Source organism: Varroa destructor, unplaced genomic scaffold (assembly GCF_002443255.2).
Source record: "Varroa destructor unplaced genomic scaffold, Vdes_3.0 BEIS01000003.1, whole genome shotgun sequence".
NCBI classification, from domain to species: Eukaryota; Metazoa; Arthropoda; class Arachnida; order Mesostigmata; family Varroidae; genus Varroa; species Varroa destructor.
This window is the reverse complement of record NW_019211456.1, coordinates 27954524-27974552: the sequence shown is the minus strand read 5'-3', so window position 1 is coordinate 27974552 and position 20029 is coordinate 27954524. Positions and strand designations below refer to the sequence as shown.

Sequence of the window (20029 nt, the reverse complement as noted above, 5' to 3'; positions counted from 1 at the left end):
TGACCTCTAGGTAGGATTGCATATACGTAACGGACACAAGAGGAACACTAGTCCAACAGAACGAAACAAGGGCACTTTCCTAGAGACGTTGGCTTTAGCCACCCCTTTCGGCTACACCGGGTACTGCAACCCAGTGTTAAGTGGCCAGGATATCTGGCACGACTCCGCTGCCTTCTATTATCAGCGTTGCAAGTATGCTTCATTGTGCGTGGCCTTGCTATTCTACCGTCGACTTTCCTTCTCAGCTCTGTTCTTACTATATTAAGTAAGTCGGTACCTAATGAGAAGTGACGAGATAGCATCCGCCTTTTATCTTATTCCATTAGAACATAGGAGATGAAGAAGGATCTGTTACTGAAGAGAAATATTGTCACGTGGTAGCCTGCGGGCTAATGCGTTAAGTTTGCAAAAAGTAATCTGCTGTCGATGTCTGCAACGACTCTGTAAAAAGCATTTTAGTCCTCAGCTCGTACGTTCATTAAAAATCTTCTTTTACATTAGCAGCTCTCATTTGGGTTCAGTCAGTTTTTACTACCGTTATTTTAATCATTTCACTTCTATTCGATATTGTTATTACCGAAATCCTGTGTGGGTCCCTTTTTAATTCCTTCTCTAGTTTATTCCGTTTTACATGTCACCCCGGTTTTCTTACTTAGGTTTTAGCTCAACTTTGATTTTCTCGTAATCATTTTGGCGTGATTATATTTCAGTTTTCATGTTTTTTGTTGGTATACAGAATGAAACACAACAGACGCTAAACTTCGGTCCAATAAGCCTGTTATACCAGATTAATTGATTTTCTCGCTCAAGCCCTTATGTTGTTACGTTCGAAAGCGTCGACTAGCCTCAAATCGTACATTACCCCATACCTATCCTTAACAACGGAATTAAAGTGCTATACTACCTAGCGGGGGTTCACTTTGCGATATTGATCAATTTTTGGCACAGAGATCCCCTTTCCGCATCCAGAAGCATTGGACAATCAAGTAGAAGTCGTCATATCACTATCATTTCGGTGAGATGCATAGCTTGGAACTTGCCCTCATGCTTCGTTTCTAAAACTTTATCGAAATACAAACAAATGTTTCAATGAAACGTTTCCTGACAGTTGTGCATATCCAATATAACCACCATTCATTACAATTATAACTTGAATTCAAGTCCTAAATCGCTCTCAGGCTCGCTTAATATTTTGTTTGCCTTCGAATAAAAAGGCACAACTGGGCGGGTCGACGTTGCCATGTAAAAGCTTGTTGGATTCTCGCTCAAGACGCTTCGTAGAGGGTAATACAACGAATCCGGCACCATATGTGCTCATCTCAGAACGTGCCTGTATTCTCAAGCGGCTAACCCAATACTAAATGCCTTCTATGAGTCGACTGTCAGAAGACATACGGCTTTTTTGCACTCGGTTCTATTGTTTTCAGAGAGCATTTCTCTGAATTTCACCAGATGCTTTGCACCATAAATAATTTTTTCAACGAAGCCCTGATCGTAACGAAACGTTTACTAGAAATGCATCATTAAGACAGAGATTCTTTGTCGAGATCTTGTACTGTAACTTGTTTCTGCTTGTTCTTAAGCCGTATACACGTTTATTATTTACACTGTTAATTTGGGGTAACCAAAAAAGTTATCATTTCGGTGGACACTGTACAATGACTGCTCTTCGCTACAGGTTGGTACTGTTGTTTTCTTATAGAAAGAAGGTACACCTGCTTTAGGGTCTTCTTTCGAATTGAAAATCCAGTGAAATTTACAGATCGTTAGTGAAATTAGAATGAAACAGTAACAAACAGCCAAGCGTGCTTGGTTATGTCTAGTAGTTGTTCATGCACAAAAGGCACCCCTCTAAATGTTTCGCTGTGAAAGATTTCTACTGTGGAACATTTGACCCTAACTGCCCTGACTTTGAGCGAACGATTAGCAAGGTCATTCACACTTAGGTCATGACAAATATCATCAGCATAACAAGCAAATGGACACTTTTGTGGTATTACTGATCAAAGAGCCGAGATATTGGAGTGAAAATTAATGTATTTATGTCGAGGTGGGATGAATCTGTCAAGGGCAAGCTCCACGCTCATCGGCCCACGCTAGGCAGACACTGCTCTGCTCGGCCCAATTATACGTTAATTTAAAAAAATAAAAAAGGGTGTATTGATAAAAACAAATAACAGATGTCGCTTTCGGCATCAAGTAATTTCAGGTGTTTAAAATATGTAGGAACTCAATACGACAAAATAATAATTCATCTAATTTACAGTGTTATTGGTCCCAAGACAAATTTTATACGCGGCGCCTCACGTCTGCATTTGACGAAGGCGATTTATATACGTATGTCGTAATTTTTGGCTAGGAATCTAATAAATACTCATTTTACTAGCATTTCAAGAATGACCCTACACTAAATTAACAGTATGATAAAAAGTGTCTGAGAAGCCCTACGTTATTAAAAGTTTTATCATTTCAAAGTGGTATTGCAAATTTAAAATCGTGACATCTCTTACCGGATTCGTCTGTAGGCTCATTTACTTGACTGTGCTGCTTCAAATCCGAGTAGAGGTCCGTTTAATGGTTAGTGCCCTGGCCTTACGCACAGGGCATCTGACTAAAACTAATGTAAACCTCATTAGCGGTGACACTTTATACTGACACAGCAGGCCGGTAAAGATGCAAAAAAATGCCCAAGTAAGAAATAATCAAAATATAACTGTGTTTCTTAAAGCTCTGTGTTTACGTCATATACTACATGCGTTTAAAGGTCAAGAAGTTGATTCAATAAGTTCCCCTCATTTGAAGTGGAGAACATACGCTGCTGAGGAACGATATTTTCAGCAACTAGGGTAAATACGACAAAATCCTTTTTGAAGTTACTTTTATAGAGATCGCTCGTTCAACGTTGAAGGTAATTTTTTCGGAGCATCATAAGAAAAACACTTTAGTTTCGTATTTTTGCGGACTATGCTTTAGACAGTCGATGTCTCGAACGGTCGACGATAACTCAAATTGTAAGCTTAATTTTGACAGTTATCTCACGCGTAGTTAGAGCTTTTGTTCTGCAAGATATTTTCGAAAAAATGGGGACAGTAAGCTTCTAAACTAGAGAGACCGCATATCCGCGGATCTTCGCCACAGCTGGCGTGGTGTGATTAAAGTTGTGAAGTTTGCCAACCGCAGCGATGCAAGGTGGATCACCTTAAACTCTAAGTGAGGCACTCTAAACGAAAATGTTTCGACTTGTTTAATTGAGCCTGCTTATAACGTTTTTTTGTCCATCTATAATTTTTAATGGATTTATCCAGCTATTATTTTCTGTCAAATGCTTTACATATTCGGGTCAAGTACGACGATCTGCCCAGTTATCGTCTCGGAAATTCGATGCAATAAAACTGTATTGTACCCAAACATTTCTATTGAAGAATTAATACTTTTCATAATTTTTAGCTTGTTTATATGGAAGTATTCATATAAATGATATACTCTATATATATATATATACATGTATATATCTATACTATATTGAGTTTTCCCAGGAGAATTATAAAGGTACCCCCTAAGTTAGTGTCAAAAGTCTCTAGTATTGACTTAACTAATTTACTACAATATTTCATGATAGTCTGTGTTTTTTCGCGGCTCCTCGATGGTATCGCTTGATGGTTGTATCGCTAAATATTATAATGAATTAAGTACAGTTTAAAGTACCACCGCCTATAAAAATGGCTCTAGAAACGAGGCTTCGACGGTCACCCTTCAGTCGCTACCTTCTGTCCACGCGTTTGAGGCTTTTAATTAGTCATATGCTATTTCTGTCTCTGTATTTTTAATTTGAAAGCTGTCAACTTTAAGGCATGTGTATTTCTATGAAGAGGTATACGGAGATCCTATTAGTTCTGTCTAGCTCTAGCCAGACTACATAGAAGAGCGTACCATGGACTACTCGCAGTTGTAGAAAATCTATTGCTTTTCAATCAGGATTTGCACCTGTATACATTAGTTCAGAATCAGTCAATGCTATGACTAAGGCGCAAGGGCCGCAGTTTTTCATTTGTCTCTGTATGAGCGTGTATAAAGTGGAACAACTTTATGTTGAAAATCAATGTACTGGTTTTGAGAGCTAGCATGCACGTAATAATAGGTGCCAAGAAGAGTATCAAAGTACGCAGTGTTCCATCTGAATAGCTGCTTCATTGGACCTCCTTTTCTGCTTAGCTTCTGATAATGCCTTAGCGTTTTCATCTACTTATTTACAACACTTCAGCACCGATTCGACATATATCGACTATGTTGAACAGGATGACATGTGAACGATGTTTTGACAAAGGTAGGCATACTATCTAGAAGAAGAGAAGAGTCAAGGCCAAATCCGTAGTCACGCTCTGCTAGGAACGTAGCAGTGATTTGTGTGGTGACAGAGTGCATCACAAAGGAGTAGTGACCTGTGCGAAAATCGATCGCTTATGAATATTTCTTTGCTCGTCATTTCGCATAACGCCAGTCAGTACTAGTCTCGATCCTGCTTTTCTTGTGGAAGCTCTGTGTAGGACATGGGCAGCCAATGAAAGAAGGTAGTTCCAGCTAACTAAGAGGTAGCCGGGTCTAGGGCTAAAGATGAGGATACTGGAGCCACGTATAGGACAGTACCTGATTTTCTGTGTCTGTGTGTGTATGTATATATGTGAAGGCACGAACAGGGTCCAGAGATAGAGATCTGTGAGTGCTGTGAAGATGGATAACGTCGCTTCGAGCGACACCCGGAAGAAGACGGGAAAGAGGTACGTATTCTCCGCAAGTAGCGTAGCCTGCGATGGGGCTTGGTCTCTGCCTTGTACTCCATCACCCCCCACCAAACAACTCCTTATTCTAGCTCATTCTCCTTTTCCTCAAAGGAAAATGCATGAGCCACTCACCTGGCTGGTTCTCCCTAATGAAGGCAACCATCTCGTACACCCAATTTTCACTTGTGGGCAAGGGCGATACAGAAGAAGGAGTTGTTGAATGTGAGTGGACCGTACCTATGTACGACAGTTGGTAAGGCGACTGGCTGACCGAGTGTACAGAGTATTCCTGAGTTCTCCAGTCTGTATGTTTATTGCAATAAGATAGCTTACATGTCACCCACTCCTCGCAACGATGCCGGATATACATAAAATTTGCATTTTTGCATTCGATGGTATACGGCGCACTCCTCCTGAACTCCAAGACCCTACCATGGTTGGAGGAGATTGGCAACGAGAAACAATACTTGGTGCATCTTAGTCGGCTGTTCATCTAGCCGTGTGTCATATACATTATAGTTTATGTGGCCTTGATTTAATCGAAGTTGCTTAGCTCGATGGATAGACAAAATAGATGCTTAAGCACTAATTTTTTGTACCAGCGGGAATGCACCCACATTTTATAGCAGATGCGTTGCCAAAACTAATAAGAAAAACAAAAGCCAGGATTATAGTCAGCATACGGAACAAATCAAACAAGTTAAACAACAAGTTAAAACAATAATATGTGCTAAACAATCACGCCTATTAATCTATTAAAACAGGCAGTTCATATCCTCGAAGTAAAAATTTTGCTGATAGTGGCTACCCATTTTTTTCTTTTTTTTTTTTTATATATAGCTGTAGCACTTACTGCGTTCAACACTGCATCGCTTAATACACTTAAAGGCTGATCAGATGCCAATAGCCCCACGTAAAGTATCAACTTTTCTAGCCAGAAATTGATAGTTGGTTGGTGTGTCGCTACATAAGAGGATAGAGACAAATGAAATTGGAGAGACTGGCTCGTAACAGAAAATCTGACTAAGCCCGTGATTTGGTCGAAGGCCGAACTGGCGCTTTGATGGAGTCGAGAAGCTGGAAAAGAGACTGTAGGTAAAGTACGGCACCTTCACTTATTCTTATGGTTTTCATTTGCTTGCTCCTATACGGGTTTCATCAGCACTATCTAGACAGATTGTTGCATCATCTCGGAGTCTTGCATTCTGATGCACATCGATGCCCGCTCGCTCGCCTTGTCCTGTCACAGCCACTTTGTGTGGCGCTAGTGTCGTCTGCTAACTTGGCTTATCTTGGCCAACCGCTGGGTCTCCTAAACCCCCAAACGAAAGAGGAGTCTATAGGATCAATCGAGTGTACGTTGTGTGAGCTCTGCGAACCGAAAGAAAAGTCATTGGATTTACGACAAGCTCATTAACTTCGCTTTGATCGGTTTGAGTGATCGATAAGAACGACACAAGTGCATAGGGCTTCCTAAAGCGTACGCTTGCGAAACCAGCCAGCGAGCCTGCCCGCTGTCGAAGTAGGCTTTGATAATGCAGGCGTTTAATAAAGCTGTAAACTGTGGTTAAAACGTACCGTCTCGCCCTCACTTTGGATAATCTGTTGGACGTGAGTTTAGTATCTTTTGCCGGAATTAATTTTATTTAGGATCACGTTCCTGTCTTCATAAGTGTGGAGCGCTTGTGCAAAGCGGGAAAACATTACTCGCAATAAACATCCGGACTTCGGTAAAGTAGTAAATGTTCACCTTTCAGAGTGTTATGGTATCGCTCGTCCTGCATTAATTTTTCGCATAATTTTTAGTACATAAGCTACACCCATTAACTGATAGATCAGGATATTTGATAAACTTCTCCTCTATTTCTTCAAATTCCGTTTTTTCCCCATATTCCGTATCCCAATATCTCATATTTTCGACACATGCAGTTATGCACACACTGGCATATTCTCGGAATAATGTTCAACGTAAATTTATGCAAAAATATAATACCTTCAATGCAAATTATACAAAATCAAATGATAGAATAGGTTATACAACAGAATTTTAGGATGTAATAATATTTATTTTGCAGGCCCCACATTTTCGTCAAATGGCACATATAAAACGATCGTATATGTAATAACAGTCAAACGGTGTCTCTTGAGTCTTCCACTTTTTTTTTTTTATAAGTAATAGTCTTCCGCAAGTATCTGCCCTCATACGAGTAGGTCGCGTACTTTTACTATTTAAAGGATTATTTTGAAATTATTGAAAAGTTGGTGTACAGCTTTTCTAGATTCAACTGTTTGTACGATAATAGAAAACAGCTATCGAATAAATATAAAAAGTAAGGGTAGTATATGTTCTGAATGAGTAGCTACATAATTTTTTTTTGCTAGTTCATTACAAAAAGCCACGCACTGACTTACGTGCGCATCTCAGAAGAATGTGAACAAACGATGATGGTTACTTGAAAAGCTTTGAAACAAGCAAAACCGCATACAGTATACATATATATATATATATATTACAGTATATACGAACAGCCACAGTTTATAACCACACGATTTGAATTGGCCTAGCACCATGGGGACACTATTGAAAGGCTCTCAGAAGATCTCAAGTTATGTTCGTTCGCCGAAACAGAAAAAAAAGAAGAAATTAAAAAAAATATAACTTTTCTTTATCTACTTCGTATCATTATTGGCTGCGTGCTGAAGGATATTTAGACGCCGATAGGAAAATACTAATTGGTCATATGTTTTAAATATGAGCATACAAGTTAAGCTTCAGTTAGCGATCCCGCTACAACAATTTCTCGTAACTTGCCCTTGAAAAATGGACACGGACGAAGCTTATTGGCTGGTGACAACCGCTTCAGGACAGATATCGGTAAATGCATATGTTCAAGCATAAAGACCTAACTGCAAAAATGAACTAAAACTTTTTCAAGTATTCGTGCACCTTAAGTTGTAGTGAGGCTCGAAGTAACTCTCACGAGTCGGAAAGCAGTTCAGGTAAACAAACAATGATATTTTCTAGATAACAATCAGTAGTTATATAATTATTACATTCCTTAATGTTATTGTCTACATAATAATGATTTCATTTCGAAGCTATTCAGCAAAAAAACTCTAATCTTCTTATAGGAGTATAGTTCGCCTTCTAAACTTAAGAAATGCGAAACGTTTAATGTAACACTGAATAGCAGAACATGTGACTATCTACCGCGCCTAAATTGTGCCGATTTCTCGGTTTTTTCATGTCTGTACCTGCACGCAATGAACAGGGCCAGAAGGCTAAAGCCTGACTCGAATAAGACCCGGCTAACTAGATTATTTCGCACTATTTCTGCCACAAACATGAATTTTTACACAATCAAAATGATCTCCTCGATAGAACTCACAACAAAGAACGACTATGCGTTGCAAACAATTCCAGTAATATTCAGCGAGGCCGTCGTTTCATGGGTTGCATTGCAGTATTTAGCTGTTGTAACTCATAGATTTTTTTCACCGTTGTAGAAGGACCTAGTCAGCGTTAATTGCCCGTTTACTAGCAGGAAGGCTGATAGCACGACAACCACAGAGGCGGCTATGTAGTGAGACATAACAGATGTCGACATTTAAGCAGTAGCCTCAGCGCGCGCGAGGGGGAACAAGGTCATTGGCGGCTAATGGACGCACGGGACGATGGAAGCCGTTTAGCCACGCAAGGGTCTAGGGGTACGCCCATTCAGGCTCGTGGTCCTGATATCTAGTAAAGCTTCAAAAGCTTATGAAGTCTGCCATTCTAAGATAAAATAATCTGACGATCTACTGGTTGTGTTCTCCTTACATCTCTCGAACGCCGCACAGTAATCGAGCGATGCAACCGAGGAAATCGTTTAAATTTTCTTTTCATTTGAAAAAGCGAATAAGTATCACTTTTCCAAATCTATATTACAGTCTAATAGAAGGCGTCCTGCCTAGAGAATAAAAATGATGGCGTTGAAAGTTGGAACAAAAAACACAAATCATATCAGACCATACGGTCTCTCGCTAGATGTTTCTATTGTATTTAATTATTTATAAATATTGTGTAAAATATATCCATAGCATTACTTAGGATTTCAATGAATAACAGCTTGTGCTCGTACGCACTAGAGATGATTGCTTATACTTAAATAACGTGTGCTTAGGTATAGAACGCTCATCTGAAGATAGCTATTCAGTTCTATGACTCGACAGAACACGAGTGCGAGTATGAAATTGCCAAGAGTCGCGGCTTAAAGTCGACAGTCGTCGTAATAGGGTCCTATTTTTAACGAATATTCGTCTGCGATTTCACGAAAGCTGAGCTTTGTCATATCAAAACTAGAGCTGCTTGGCGACCACTAAGATTTTTATAGACAAGGCCTCTACAAAAAGGCTTGTAGGAAACGTTTCTAAGTACTGTCTATTTAAACATTACGTAAACGCTAACAATTTTCGTTAACGTGCTTGGCCTGAGTTCTCCAATCTAGTCCGGCCTCTTTTTCGATTGCTTATGATAACTTATTCTATTTCTTATGCAAATAAATCCTAACAGAATTGCCTTAAAAAAAAGTAAGTGTAGCAATTATCGAATCTCCCGAGAAATTTAATAAGCCTTGTTTTAGATAACGGGAAGCCGTTCTTTTAGAAAAAAAGAAGACAAAAACTATTTCAATGTTCGATGCTAATTAGCAGGATTAAGTTCGCTTACGCCAACCCATACATCGATCCTTGAACCAGTGCTACTGTTACATAAGGACACGTGTACCGTAACGTTGTTAGGTTGAATTTATTGCAGTCTATTACGGTTAACAAATCCTAGATGATCCCTTGGCCTAAATGTCGCAATACGCGGATGTTCATCTCCTTTTCGATGAGACCGTGAAATAGTTTAGACGTGTTAGTCATTTGGTATTACTCACGATAAAAAAAGAACTGTATTCGCAATTTTTTCTTCAAGAGGGAATAAATTTTATCTAGATGCAACCCCTATCAAATGGGGTCGATAACATAGTGTGGCTTCCGGTGAAACTTGTCGAAAAATCTATATATCATATTCAGCCGATGTTAATATTTTCTGCAGATTTTTGATAGGCGCAAAACTAGAGTCTAACTTGATTATTCGAAACACTCAATGAGTGAACCCGCAACAAAGGGGACTCTCGAGGCCGCAATGGGCATTATTCGTGCGGGAGCGCTGTGACTACTGCCCCCTTTTCATTGCAAACAAAGCGTTTCCTCGTCGATGCTTGTTTACCCCCTGAAAAGCTGACATTTTTTCGTATAATACTAGTCAGCGGAATAAGGCAAAGGAGATAATTTTTTCGATCAATTGCGAATAAACCGCCTTGTTAGCTAATGCTGCCACGAGAAAATATGTATAATAATTTCGAAATGCCGATTATCTCTGGTGTATTAACACAAACTGATACCGTTACATATATGCACGGAATACACTTCGAAAGCCGTAGATACAGTTCAGATATCTACAGAATGGGTAAAAAATAATGCTTCGATAGTAATAGAGTAAATTGGAGTATTTTTTCCTGAAGTACGCGTTGAACGCTACTACTAGACATCAATATCAGCAAAGACTTCTTTTTTTCTAAGGCAAGAATGCTTTCAATGGCTTCTACGGGCGTATCATCAAAAAATTAAACATCGACCCTTTTCCCTATTATTATGGCTGATGCATTATTCACACCTGTATCATATTGGGCAGGCTTTCGCTCACTGGCGCCTTGTTCATTAGTTGACTGACGCGTCATAATCCCTTTATTATCTATAACTCTGCTGCAGAATTACATTTTTTTAGTATTAAAAGCGCACTCCGCCTATAATTTTTTTGGCCGACAGCCCAGCAATTCCAGCCTATCAACTCCAATAAAAATGGTATCAGATCAACGCGACCAAAATCACTGTGAACAAAAGGAAACAACCGATACAACTGCTGTCTGGTTAGGTTGTTATTTTTTCGCGTTTATAATAAAGTGATGGAAAGCAAAATGAAATGGTAGACCTTTTTGCTAGCAATTTTGGGGGTGACGCCCAATTGACATTTTAGTGATAGTGATATCAAGTGATGGCATTGTAAATGCCCGGAAATGTTTGACTGACGCACTCCGTGCTACCCCTAGGCGGTCGGCACATTATACTATGAAAGACATCCTGCTGTTTCTATTTACAATGTAAATATTGCGATGATTTTGCAGTTTCTAATTTTTTAGAAATCCATCACTGTGCCTCTGCATAGCTTTATCGCGCAATGCCATAATAAGAGAGAATGTTGTGACGATCGTATGACACCCGTAACCGTGCAGTGTAGCTGGATGGGTCATTATGGCATCACTGTACCATTACCGGCCAAAATTCGTGTGTATAAAAAGCGTTGAGAAGTATTCGAGGAAGATAGCATGGAAGCTGACAGTCTAAGTAGTTATCATATACCCGTCTTATACAAATACGGCCAATAGGGAAAGCGTAACAGCTTGTCAATGCCATAGTGCCGGTGTAGTGACTTTGGGACATTGAGAGCATTCTGGGCAACGTTGTATAACAGATTTAGTTAGAAGTAATGGCGTTTATAGCGACGAAAAGGAGTGTTACTCTACAAGCCAAGCAGCTTTTCTTTCAGTTAGGCTAAAGAGGTGAATCTGGATTAGGATCAAGCAAACGGACTATAAACATAATACTCCACGATCGGACGATGGAATTCCTGCGGCGAATGTAATGATTCTTTATATTCGCTCGTGCTTAGGTCAGTAATTGAAAACATCGATTCGACATCCGAGATTTCTGTTCAATAGCTGTCGTGGGTGGTGGCGGGCGCAGCAGCAGTAGCGATGGCTAACCCTTCAAATATTACAGTCACTACCTTACCTACCTCACCCATGCATTGGTGAAGTTTCATATCTGGCAAAGTAGACAATGCCACTAAGTCCATTCGAACAATGTAATACTCCTTTGTCAGTCCTGACGAATAAACGAACGTATAATCACAAGGACACAGCCATAAAGGTTTCGTTACTTTAACAGATATGAGACGCTTGGTAGGTTTTTCCATTATGGCGGTCACATTAGAGGCCGCAATTGCCACGGCGCTGAGATAGTAATCATTGTATTAATGAGTAGCAGGTACAGGGCTTAATTGCAGAATGGGAAGAACGAGCTCCATATCTAAGTTGCTAGGTGCTTATCACAATGCTTTCATTTCATTTGCATAATGCCGCTAGCTGTAGTTATCTATAGAGTTGTCCTTGGACCTTTATAGCGATAATGAACCCTTTTCGCAAGCGAGCACAACTTAGGTAAGCTATGTTTTTACGTGCTGTTAGCTCAATATGATAAAAAGGTATTCGCTCCAACCAGTGAAACAGAAGTGACTAACGTGAACACAAGGAATCGAAGGAAGAACCGCGACAGCCTTCGCTGCTGCAATATTTCGTAGAGTACCACATCGATCAGCGTTAGATTGAGTGAAAATACCCGATGATAATAAACATGACCTATGCGTAGGCCACTTTCGCGTACCAATATACGATGAACCATTCGCAAGCGTATGAACCCATATGATTTTTGCCGCCATTCCAACAACGTGAGCGTTTCGTATAATCAGATAGTCTTCTTCGCTGCAATTAGAACATACGTATCTATGGTTTACCTTAAACAACACGTCACATGGTACGCTGTTCCTAGTACATTCGTGTTCATCCTACTCGGAACAACAGGTTAAACATTGTAGGCGAGAACAAAGGTCCAATATGCCCAGAACGGAATGAACGGCCTAACGAATTTCAATTCAGTATATGGACAACGATGCTGCGTCAAGTAGATCAGTCAAATGAGATCGGATTGATGCTTTTCGCCGTAATTCAGTTATATGGCAGCATGCGAGGCACCGAGCGGCAGGATCCTTCCTCTCCTTTAGAGATGGCTCGTTGAGGCTGGCAATCCGACCAGGCACAAAACTAAGTTTGTTAAGCTTGGAATTAGTCGGCGTTGACTTCGTACCAGTCCACTGACGGCCGCCTCTTCAACAGTATGAAACCTGAAATTGCCGACACAACAACTAATGTTCAATGAACTACAATACGTTGTTATGTAAGTTGCTTTTGATATACGTTAACGCTTTCATTTTTCCAGTCGTTTAATGTACACAGATACGCCTCAGACCCGTATGTTGTACCGAACAACGAACGTGCTAATTCCCAATAGAGTCTTGCGCGTTTTCAGTATTTGTTATTCTAAGTCGTTGTACGTACAGGCCAGTGGTGTGGCCGCCATCATCACCCAAAGCTAATCAAAATCGTGACTGGGCATTGTTACCGATGAAAAAAACACATTGCAGTGTTCGGTTCAGGGTCTAGAGACGCTTGCCTAATCCGTAGTGGGCTACAACAATCACTTACGGCCGTTGTTTGCTCTTCTGTATTGTATGGGTGTGAACATATCTCTGTTTGTCGAAAATGTACGCCGCTATCAAGACAGTCAGACAGAAGGACCAGTGAGAAATTGTTCTTTACAGCTTATGAACAGAAATTCTTGTACCTATTGTGCCAGGCCTAGGCACATAAACAAACACACAAAATACGTATATGAAGCAAAGCGAATACCACAACACTTCTAAAGATGTAAGCTGGAAAAACCGTACACATATGCACGTTTATGAAAGAAATACTTTTTTTTTTTCATTCATAGGATCTGTCTAGCCTGTATGTATGCGCCGTTTGTTGAACATAAGTAGATATTTTTGTTCCTATAAGGGCGCACACTGATGTGATTACTCAATTCTTGTACGCTTTTTTCCTGTGCACGTACTGAGAATTTAGACGCACACATCGCTCTTGATGCTCACTTATGTTTTAGTTATAGTTAGGTATTATTCCATTCTGTTCTGTGGTGTAATATCTTTCTGACGACTTCCGGCCCCTACAGACACGGACGGTAGTCACCTTTGCCATGTGGCCTGTATCTAGCCAATATAGTAAAAATTTCGGCAAACGAAAGACAAGAACAACAACGAAAAGGACGGGAAAAATAGACAACAGCCGTTGCGCCAGCCGACCGTTACGGTCTTCGTCGTGTCTGACGTTTTTACTCGCCCGCTTTGTTTGTCGGCGTCACTAAGTAGAATTAGCCGAGCCATTAGAGATCTAGTAGGAACATTGGCTGGAAGTTGGCTGCTGTTGACCATCACGAAACGTATTATTATAATCCCTAAAAAAATCGTGAAAAAACATCGCCCTTCAATTTTATCAAACAAATTCTTATTCGGGCGTGGATCTTATGGACGTGGTACGTGTACACAGCACGGATATCGGACGAGATGCAAGCATTGTTTAGTCAGTAGCAGTGTTGATCTTAGCCTTTGTATGCCTCGTATACAAATGCTGATAGGCTGATGGTGGCGTCTGTGAAGACGGCAAGCAAGTATTCACACAGTTTCTTTTGGTTAAAGGAGGGCAATGTATGATGTCATGGAATTATTGACGATCTATCTGTAGATATAATTGGGCGTCTATTTATAGCAAAGGACACTCGCACGTAAACGTGCGTATTTTTCTGTTGCCTATAGAGTTGCTTCTAATGTTGACGAAGGTACGGTTGCTTTCGCAAAAAGTGCAGCTTTGAAATCAAGTAGAAAACTATCTAGGATGAAATGAACGACTACAGACTTTTTGTTAATTTACTGGCGGATCGCAATTTTCATATGTGACAAACGACCCAGGTCTCTGCGTGAAGATCAAGATTTGCCTGAAAATCGGCTTCTATGGCCGTTATCAGACTACAGTGAACAGCTGTTGGAAGAGAACCTATTTTTGTACTAGACGTAAACAACTAGACGCTCCGAAACAAAGAAATCTATCCAATCGTTACGTATATACTTTTGAGTAAAATGTTTGACTCGTACGCGCCAGATAGACTGAATTCCAGGCCGTTGAGCTATTCAAGTTCCTCTTTCAATAGACGCCCAAACGATACAATTTCGAGTAGTTTTTTTGCGTCGGCTTTCGTCCCGCCGAAAAAAAAACAATGTTAGTTGGCAGTTCCGTCACGATTTGTAGACAGTATTTAAGTATACTTCTTCTGCAGTGATTTGGCCTTTATCAAAAAGATATGACAACTGTTCGTATTTTTTTTTAAGGAAAAACCGTACATGAAAGAACGACTTCTAAGTAAACTAAGCCAGTCTTATGGAAGTGATCGAATTAGCAATGCTTTTTATCGATCAAACTTGAAGACAATAACACCGTTCATGTTTAAAATTGTTTTCGAGGTTAGAGAAGTGAATAAGTCTCTTAGCCACTGCGTTTTCAAAAAGTATCTGTTTTTCCTCTATGACGTAAAAGATAGATTCAGGTCTCTCTCACACACTATATTGCAAACATGTCTACGAAAGATGGCTGTTCAATTCCGAATCCATAGAACAGCATTCTCAGGTAGCCATACTTTCGCGTTGGAGCATTTTTCACCGTGGATCCCCTACTATTTAGCGTATGTCTTTTCCTCCGAAGGCGGCGCAGAGGCTGACAAAAGGTGAATGATTGATTTCGAAAAATAAATACACTCAAAGTCGCGTATATAATGCTTTCGATGTAAAGGCATTGAACAACAGAGTTGACATATCCTTATATTCCTAAAATGAGCTCTCTGTTTCCGGCGTAATAAGTTTTAGGCTTGACTTTTGAAAAGAATACTCGCTTTTTCCTTGCACCAATGGTAGCGGATAAAGGCCTTATCATTACGCTAAACAGAACACCGAAATTGGTGCCTACCTATTCCGCCTTTCCTGTACACATGAACGTAACGCATTCAAAGATAGAACATAGTAATTAATTGATAAATAACAAACGACCAACTCAAAAAAATCTACATTATCTTTCATATGTATTTACCAATTTTGAAAGAACATAATTACAAAAATATCCGAATCACATCGTTTTTGAAGCATCTGTGAAATCGTCCTTACATACTGGCCAACATCGTTTTAGCACCGTTTCACTAATGCGCATACGTTAGCTGACTGATTGGCTTAATTCATTTTCCTTCTGTTTAGCATAATCTTTGTCATGAGTTCAGAATTATCAACAATGTGTATATATATATATATATAACCAGTCAACTCAAAATCATTCAAGGGGAATAACAGTGCCAGCATCGATAGCATAACAGCAACGCCAATCCTATTCCCGTTAGGTGTTCCGTGCTTCAAGGTATCATATGCAATCAAGTCTGGTAGTACGAGGTAATACTACTCGGATAATTCCCATTCAACCGCAGCCGCCGCCAACGCAGAACTGCAACTTGAATACAGCTATCATGTGAGGTAAGATTTTTCAAAACTTGATACCTAAGGCGGTCGTCGATTGCAGAAAATCACCTGTGTATCACTGAATGGGTCAACGTTGCTAAAACTTCTTGCTGCGACGATAATGATGGTGATGGCGAAGGCCATGAGGTGTTTTCAACGAGATGTTTATGCCTCACTCCGCAGACGATGGATCGTATGTACAGTTGTATTCCGCTAACGTAAAATACGTAAAAGACCCGGAATACATAAAGAAAAAATACGTACACGGCCATCTCACCCGGAGAGGAATATATTTTACATGGCTTTGTGTCGGGCCTTGGCCACCAAAGTTACAAACGAAACCAATCCCACTAACGCTGAACTTGAATTGCTCTGTTCACAAAGTCGGCTGACGAGTTAACGGGAAAAAAAAGTTTTCAAACTTGGGATGCTGACACACGCGATGCCTAAACAAACAGTAAATTCATTAAGGTGTCAAGCATTATCGATTTTTCATCACAATATGCTTAATGATCGGATGTCGGTAAACGATCGGGAAATTTAAGAGTAGAGCCATATTCGCTAAACTGAGTAGCTATAAAGCCGGACCGAAATTCAGTTCAGGTAAAATTCATTGAAGCTTCGGGCCACTGTAGCTGTATCTGCCCTTTATTAAAACGCAATATATACAATGCACAGTCTAAGTTAAAGAGTACTCATAAAAGGTGTAACAATTACCGCCGAGACACCCTGGGCACCGACGAATTGCTATTGGCTTTGCTCCTGATAAGTTTCCAACACATCGCTAAAGAGAGACTTCCATTATGTAGCTGCCGATAGCGTTATACCTTTGATCGAAGACGTTTATAGAAAAGCGCTAAACACGGCTATGTTAGGAGTACTGATTTGCGGAGTTGTTATTATCGGACCGTTTATGTACATCATGTGAATTCCCTGTGAAGGTGTGGCAGATATGGCCGAAGCTACGGTCTCGTCGTCATAGAATAAATACGCCAAAACAAATGCGTTCTATTCTGTCCCTATACGTACAGCTCCCCAAGTGGGATTCAATGCCAAGTATGTAACTCTGGTGATTGATTGAAAAGCACTGCTTAGATCTGATGCATCATCTGAGTCATGAATTGCCCTTTTCTTGAGAAATTTTTTAACGGCACACTGCCCTACTCATTTGTCTATGCACAGCGGCTCAGTCGGATCGCTTGCTGTAAATGCATTTTGACTTTGTAAAGTATCGGTACCGTATTTTGGATAAAAAAGCGTTTTTTTTTTTTGTGCGGCAGATCAGTTACGAATGGTAGCTCAAGTTAGCTTCGTTTAGCAAATTGTTTAATACTTGGACGGCGACATTGTAGCTGTATGCAACGTAGCTATAATTGCGCTATCTACACCAATTGAAAACCTTTAGCTGCTTCTCGCCAATTTCGCTTCCAACCCATGAGAACTGGGACGCGTAGTGTTATAATTTAAAGACTATTGAAAAATATGTTAAAAAGTTTTCCGATTTGCCTTGGTTTCTGTGGGGGTGTCTCTGCATCAGTGAAACGTACCATACATATATTATCGATATGGAAGTAAACAAACTCGTCCCTATGTGCCTCGCTCCCTCGTTGCGATACGATCGGTTCAATCTGAAGATAAGCGAAAAGGATTCGATCAGGAACCACGTTGCTCCTCAGCAGTATTCCAACGTCCTGGTTATTTGTCCCGCTCTAAATTCGATAGCTTGTCTGCGCGTTACTCAGTTAAGCTCAGCGTCCATGGACGTCGATTGGATAAAAACAATGCAATCATTTTTAAGTAGCACGAAAGGCCCTCTACCGAATTTTCGATAACTTATCATTTTATCAATGACAAAAACGTTTATTGCAACTTAACAATTATGTGTCTCCTAAAGAGATGGACTAATATTTCAATCAATTCGAATAAATTAGGATTAATATAACATAATAATACGAAGATATATTAGGAACGCCTAGCTACACGGGTAACGGAGCTTCTGTCTGCAAGTTGAGTCTTGTTAGTGAATCATGGATCTAATTATCAAGTTGCTATGGTTCTTTTCACAACACACCTTCTAACCTGCACGAGGGATCGTTGGCATTTGCCCCGTATTGAAGTCACTCAATTATCTGGCCTATAGACGTTAATTAAATTGTCCGAAGGTGGGGCAGATAGGAACGTCAGCCATAGTGAAATGCGTGACTTGAAATTGTCAAATGGAAGTTTTAGTTAATACTGTTCTTATAAGCAATTAGAGTATAATATTTTGACGTGGATAGTTTTTCAAATGATATCACGAAATTATCTGACGGAAAGTTCGCTCCGAGCGAAACGAAATGGCTTAACTTTGCCCGCTATTTTTGCATGTACGTTTATGACGTATTTGATAATTGCTCAAATGGACGTAGGCGAAAAGCTACCTATGGGGCAAAAAGAACTGGCAAATGACGCTTTCCAAAAAAAGCTCTAGACGCATACGCAAGTTAGCCCCTGCAATAGAAGACAATATTCTCACAAGAATTTTTGACACCTATAGGCCGTGCCTGAATATTAATGCAAGGAGTAACTGCCAAACCAGCGTTCATTACTTAACATATCAAAGTTACGTAGAAAATGCCAATTTCGTATCACATACAATACACAGGCAATATAAGAATCTATCCAGCTCAGCGAACACGGATTACGGCATTAGATGTGCTTGTATATCGGCTGATCGGCCATCAACTGTCGATTTAGAGGGTCACAAAGCTCTCCCTGATTAACTGCCCCGATACTGCTGCACGAAGATGCGGCTACGCCAAACTGCGTAGTTCACGACCAGTAACGTCAGTATCTCCCAAGAAAATCCTACAAGTCAAAGCAAAACGTTTTTGACCAGAGTGATTTTTTTCGTTTAGCGTTTTATAACAGTATATCGGTAACGATGCTGATACCGGGTATTGTCCATTGTACGATCAATGATAAAAAAACACCCGACTCCGCTCCGCGTCCAAGAGCTAGTCATAGATGATGCCCTTGTCGTTGTATATGCTGAAGAAACAACACAAGTATAGCTGCACTTTTTCCTTGACGTCATGAGAAATACGCACGGTGCAAAGAGTGATGATAATGTCGCGATCGATAGCGAAGCTTGCGATCGCACTTAGGCCTCATCTATATCTTTAAACAGAATCGCAAATCATAACAGACCTGGTAATAAAGATCCGATGCGATCGCGATTACTGCTGTTGCCTGCGTAATAAAATACTGACCACTGGAACGGATATAAGCATCAGAGTAATCAGTTTAAGTTGACAGTACGAAGATGTAACGTGGCTCATTTCTACCTAAAAAGAAAAGCCTTCTGTCACTGTTACGTTAGCTCCCTACAGATATTCGCATGACTATCCTTTCTTCCGCGATAAATGAGTCTTTTTCCTCTGCATTTCAGCGTACCGATCCTGCTTGCTTGTATTACTCCGAACAACAATATATCTGAACTGTGTGTAGATTTGTACACTTTTACCCATAGGTGGGGTGTATATGTACCCATACCTACCCTATGGGTAGGTATGGGTACATATACGCTTCATTCCGCCAGCAACTGCAATTGCTCGTTAGTTCATAGCTAGAACTCACCGCTCACTTATCACTCACTCAGAAGATGAGTTGACATTACGGGACATCGTCTGCGGCATTATAGATGATGGCAACTGCAGTAACAATAACAGAAGGGCATAGCAAAGTGTGAACGAGGCGTCAATGAACAAATGGCAGCATTTAAGTGTGAATATACTTGCGGAAAGACGCCGACTGCTCCGCGTATCGTCTCGATCGTCGTAACGTACTATAGGGACGGTAATCCTTGTCGCCGTTCTCTGCATCCATCCAACCTATTATACTGACACATGATTGACCACCATCCTTATAGCACGTACGCATACTATTTAATATTGAGCTAAGG

General features: G+C 40.3%; 1 protein-coding gene and 1 long non-coding RNA gene across 10 annotated transcripts in view; one reads left to right on the top strand and one right to left on the bottom strand.

Moving 5' to 3' along the window:
* LOC147756763 (uncharacterized) overlaps positions 1-20029 on the top strand; it is a 30374-nt gene that overhangs the window by 6377 nt on the left and 3968 nt on the right. For 6 of the 9 annotated variants that reach the window (XR_015324862.1, XR_015324863.1, XM_086985097.1 and 3 more), the window contains exon 3: positions 15972-16096. Coding sequence is in view for 4 of the 9 variants with exons in the window: in XM_086985097.1 (XP_086841223.1) it covers positions 15972-16096 (125 nt within the window). In the remaining 5 variants the exon portion in view is untranslated. Of the gene's footprint in view, positions 1-6146; positions 6390-12153; positions 15312-15971; positions 16102-19516; position 20029 lie in introns of those variants that run through there. The other 3 variants (XR_015324866.1, XR_015324867.1, XR_015324864.1) reach the window with 3 other exon arrangements.
* Positions 5073-8557, bottom strand: LOC147756764 (uncharacterized). The gene is made up of 2 exons (XR_015324876.1): positions 8168-8557; positions 5073-6149 (listed from the first exon to the last, which is right to left on the bottom strand). It is a non-coding gene; the product is annotated as an uncharacterized LOC147756764 (long non-coding RNA).